At 44.0% G+C, this 5,608-nt stretch overlaps 1 protein-coding gene across 2 annotated transcripts in view; it reads left to right on the top strand.

Annotated features, from left to right (window-relative positions):
- The window catches only part of mycbpap (mycbp associated protein), a 56,176-nt gene extending 52,760 nt beyond the window's left edge, over positions 1-3,416 (top strand). For both annotated transcript variants that reach the window (XM_078401207.1, XM_078401208.1), the window contains exon 19: positions 3,257-3,416. In XM_078401207.1, coding sequence (XP_078257333.1) covers positions 3,257-3,352 — 96 coding nt within the window. In that variant the 3' untranslated portion in view covers positions 3,353-3,416. The remainder of the gene's footprint in view (positions 1-3,256) is intronic.
- Positions 3,417-5,608: the final 2,192 nt, after the last annotated feature.

Genomic DNA, 5,608 nt, shown 5'->3' on the forward strand with positions numbered 1-5,608 from the left:
CAATTCCGTCTATGCCACATTTGCGCCAAAGATGAGGTGTTCCATACTAGAACATCCGAGATGTCCTTATTCTTTAGGGAACGGGGGTTCCCCTCTCCCATCATAGAGAACGGCCCTCACTCATGTCTCCTCGGTACCCCGCAGCTCTGCCCTTGCTCCCCCTCCCCCTAGTCTCCACAGAGACAGAGTCCCCCTAGTCCTTACTTTCCACCCCATCAGCGGTCTCACACAACATAATCCTCAAAATTTCCGCCACCGCCAACAGGATCCCACCTCTAGCCACATTTTCCCATCTCCACCCCTTTCCGCCTTCCACAGAGACCGTTCCCTCCGCAACTCCCTGGTTAACATCCCTTCCCACCCAAACCACCCCTTCCCCAGGTACCTTCCCCTACAACCACAGAAGATGCAACAACTGTCGCTATACCTCCTTCCTCGACTCTGTCCAGGGACCACGATAGTCCTTTTAGGTTAGGCAGAGGTTCACTTGCACCTCCTCCAACCTCACCTACTGTATCCGTTTTATTCGGTGAGACCAAACGCAGACTGGGCGATCGTTTCACAGAACACCTTCGCTCAGCCCGCGTGAACCAACCTGATCTCCCGTTTGCTGGACACTTCAATTCTCCTTCCCATTCCTACACAGGGCTTTCTGTCCTAGGTCTCCTCCATTGTCAGAGTGAGGCTAAACGCAAATTGGAGGAACAGCATCTCATAATTTGCTTGGGCAGCTTACAGCCCAGTGGTATGAATATTAATTTCTCTCACTTCAGGTAGCTCTGGCATTCGCTCTCTCTCTATCCCTCCCCCACCCAAGTCGTACTAGCTTCTCACTTTCACCCTACAAACAGCTTACAATGGCCTGTGTCCTTTATCATCGTTACTTTTTTGCATATCTTTCATTCATTGTTCTTTATCTCTCGTTTCCCTTATCCCTCACCAGTCTGAAGAAGGGTCTCGACCTGAAACGCCACCCATTCCTTCTCTCCAGAGATACTGCCTGTCCCACTGAGTTACTCCAGCTTTTTGTGTCTATCTTCGGTTTAAACAAGCATCCTTCTTACACATATTCAGTATTAATAATGCTTCTGGAATTGTTGGACCCTATCGATATTGAATTCGTCCAGTTAATAATTCAGCACGTTGCGTAGAACACTGTATTAATGGAAAATGAGATTGTCTAATGCATGAAAATTGAATTATTTATTCCTACTAGCAAAAGTTTGGGCTTTGCTTGTACTGAATTCACAACAGAGAGCATTCTTGACACAACAAAATACTAATCCACCCAGCTGAAAAAAATATTGCCATCAAAGAACAATCTCAAAAATAGGCTTGCAGTTCAGAACATGGGATTAATCCAAACATGTCCACGTGTTACATCCTGTAAATTTGTACAATGAGCAGGTTTAAATATTTGATTTGTGCATCCAGCACTGTTTGTGCTGTTCATTGGTCACACATGGTGCCAGATACTGTGAACATTTAAAATTTCTTAAAGGCAGCCTGTAGCAACTATAGTGGAGGATTGTGACTATTTTAAAAAAACAGTAAAGTCTATGAAACTTTCCTCAGAGGGAATGTTTTCCAAAAAAAGGCACTGGAGAATTAGTGTAAGATGAAGAGAAACCGAGCGATATCCCACGTTCATGGTAGAAACAAGCCCCACACATCTTGCTTAGAAAGAGTGGGTTGAAGTAAGAATGGTCAAGCACACTGTAATGGATCTCAGTGTTAAAAATCTGAAACTGAAATCCTCTTTCAATGTTGAAAATCTGAAAATGCTTGAAAATCACTACAGATCAGGTAACAGTGTTGGAAGAGTTTGCACCCCAAATCTGAAACTACTCATTCTGGCATTCATGCTTACAGTCTACAATGTGCCTCCGCAGATGTTGATTCATTGGCATTGTTTGAACTGTAAGCTCTGATTATAAATATTAGCAAACTTATAAATGCTGATATTACAATGTGACTGGAACATAATTATCTGTGTAATTAAGGATTTTAATGATATTTTCATGGAATTTTCAGCACAGATAATCCATTCATCCATTCAGCATACCATTCATCCCCCAAAAAAGCAGAAATTGCATGAAGCGCCCAGCAGTTTAGGCAGCTTCTGTGGACATAGAATATATCACATGAGACATTATATTGCAATTTTACAAAAGTTGCTGCACCTGGAGTATTGTGTGCAGTTCTAGTCTCGGCACTAGAAGAAGGATGTGATTGTGTTGGAGCAAGTGCAGAGGAGATTTGCCAGGATGTTGCTTGGAATGGGGGACTTTACTTACAGGAAGAGTAACTTGGGTCGGCTAAGTTGATATCTATAACTCGGTGCCAGAGCAGGTGATGAAATCATAGACCAATACAGAGTCACTTGGACAGACACTTAAATAGGCAAGACATAGAAGGACCTAATTCAGGATCAGGGTTGCTGGACAAAAAAATTGGCATGGGCAGGGGGGGGCTGAAGGGCCTGTTTATGTGCTGTTGACTTTGATTCTATAACACAGAAAATGGAGTTAACATTTCAGGCCAATGACCTCTCACCTGAAAGTTAAGCCTATTTCTCTCTGTGCAGGTGCTACCCGTTCTACTGAGTATTTCCAGCATTTTCTGATCCTCTTTCAGATTGTCAACTTCTGCAGTTTTTTGAATCTCAAACCCAATCAGTTTATATTTTAGTGTGGAGTTATTTTAGACTGAGCTGTAAATAGCTTACTGTAAAACATGTATTGTCTGTTGCATGACCCGAAGGCAATGACATGATGGATTGTTTCATGGAGTTGATCTTATTAAGTTAGTCCAAATGGTAAATGCAGGCAGTATAATAGAAATGTAATTTTGTTTTTGGTTAGCCTCTTTCTCTTTCCCGTCTCTGCCTCCCACTGTGTGCCTATCTCAGCTCTTCTTACTCTCCCCTTTGCCATAGCATGCACAGACATTAGAGAGCTTTATTAAGCATCTATATGCACACATTTTGTCCTTGATTACATGGAGGTGGTGCCCATACCCATACTGCCCTCCTCCCCTCTGGTCACACCTCTGTTCCCTGACTCTCTTCGGTTCCCTATCTTTTCTCCCTCTTCCTCATATCTCCTCTTTCTATGTTTCATCCTCTCTTTCTATCTTCCTTGCTCCTTCCTAGTCTCCATCTCTACTCCCCTTCTCTCCTCCTCACTTCCAATAATAGCCTCACTGAGGTGAACAGCTGAGTTTGCACTAAATCTCAATGTTTCTCCTCCAACAGGTGTATGGAATGCTGTCGTCCATGATGACTGATGTTTCCTCTCTCCTTGAAGAGTTGAAGTGGAAACACGAGGGGCCGCTAGATAAATGTATTTGATAATGTGTGAACCTGTTACAACGATCATAGCGCTGACTTTGCTTATAAGAAATCTGTATATTTGTGAAAATTATATTAAAAATGTAACAAATTAAGCTTTGTGCTTTCTTCGCAATTTTTTACTGCTGGCCACTTGCTACAGTAGAGTCTGGAACCAAAGGAACTGTTGTCCCACACATGCAAATACCTCATTCAAGTTATCACAATGCACTTACCATATTTGACATTGTTAATGAGATATTACTTTGGTCCTGTAGTCACTTACTCCTCATAAGTCAGCTCCTATACCCTAAGACCATGAATGGCCCCTCAAATGCCTTCCTTCTGATGAATATTAATAAATTCAATATTAATAAGGGCCAGAGACGGTACAGAGAATCCTTCTGATCATTGACTTGAAACATTGATCCTCTTTCTCTCTCCACAATAACTTTTCTAGCTGTTTATGTAAGGACAACCAGTTCATCTCTGGAATTAGCGGCATGAATAACTTCTGAACTATTTTCATTATTTCTCAGTTTCTAAACCTCCTTGCAATAAAGGCTATGTAGACAGCGGTGTTCCCAGAGGGCAGTGTTGGGTTCTAATGAGAACCATGTCAACTCCAACTGGGAGGAAACTGTGGTTGAGGAGAAAGGAAAGCATCTCAGATGCATTGATGTAGAATGTGTCATTGTTGGAACAAACACAATGGAGTCAGAGAAAGTGGTGAAATAGAATGGAATCCTTACAGAAAACAAATGGACTGGAAAGTGGTCAGATTAAACTTAGGCCTCTGTGGGTTTATAGCAGCAACATAGGGCATATGACGTACATAGAGATGAAAGGCAAAGATGAACCTCATGCTAGTGAGATCAGACATGAAAAGCTAATTAAATGAAATGTATATAAAAAAGAATTATGACCTCCAAGTAAAAATGGAGCCCTTCAACCGGAAGAGCTCACAATGTTCCTCTCTCCACAGATGCTCCCTGGCCCTCTGAGTGTTTCCAGTATTTCCTGCATCTACTCCAGATTTTGTGATGCAGTTTGGGAGTGTTAGGTGCACGTTATGCGAGATATTTCAATCCCTCTCCCTCAATTCACTTTTCAGAAATGTCAATGACAATATCAGTGCTTCTTCATTAACACTCCCTCTAAACTGTAAAAGAGAGGGGAGGGGGGGGGACAGAACAATAAATGGGGGAAATTGTATGAGATGGAGAGTCCGACCGAGGGAATTCCAGACTTTAGGTGCTGGCAGCTGGACCAGGAGTGGTATAATGTGTAGGATCCGCGGAACAGTCTGATCCTGAATTGAGCTGACCTGCGGTCGAGACACAAGTGACAGCTGATGCGAGAATCTTGAGCATCTCCCCTCTCCTCCATCAGTGTGAAGAAGGGCCCCGACCCGAAATATTGACTGCCCATTTCCCGCCTCAGATGCTGCTTGATCCGCTGAGATATCTGAGGTGTTTACTGCAACACCTACTCTCACTTTACTGGAACACCTACATTCTTTACTCCGTTCATTCAGAACTTGTAGTGAAGCTCATTTTCTACACAAAATAGCACATTGGCTGACTTGCGATCTTTTAATGCAATGATATTCTCTTGTTTGAGAGAATTTCTAGGTTTAATCAGCAGTTGGCACAACTTCCAAGGATCCCCTCCCTGCATTTGTACGGAGTTTGTACCGTCTCCCTGTTCTCCGTGTGCTGCGGTTTCCCTCCCACACTCCAGACACGTACAGGTTTATAGTTAAATTGTCCCTAGTGTGTAGAATAGAACTACCGCATGGGTGATCGATAGTCGGCGCCGACCCGAAGGACATGTTTCTCCGCTGTATCTATCTCTACACTAAACTAAACAGATCAGCCCTCGCTGGATTCCAGGCAGTTGTTGTTTCCCTTTGTACCAGGAGTGACCAGGTCTGATCCAGGCTTTCATCCGAAACCACAGCCCTCTCTGTAAAGAAGCTGCGTGTGTCCATCAATCTGAAGAAGGGCAAACATCGCCTGTCCATTTCCCTCCACCGATGCTGCCCGACCGGCTGAACCCCTCCAGCCACTTTGTGTTTCGTGCCCAGCAGTCTCGGTTCTCCGTCCATTGCAGACGTCCACAGTATTTACTCTTTGCACGGTCAGACATGGCTGGCGACAGACCAGGAGGGGATCTGCTTCCAGCGGGGCCTGGAGCGCTCAGGCTGGAGAGGAGGGGCTGCTTGTATGAAGGATCTGGCCAGGAGTTGGGTTTGTGCCCAGCGTGTGCCGCTCC

Source organism: Rhinoraja longicauda, chromosome 6 (assembly GCF_053455715.1).
Source record: "Rhinoraja longicauda isolate Sanriku21f chromosome 6, sRhiLon1.1, whole genome shotgun sequence".
Taxonomy (NCBI): domain Eukaryota; kingdom Metazoa; phylum Chordata; class Chondrichthyes; order Rajiformes; family Arhynchobatidae; genus Rhinoraja; species Rhinoraja longicauda.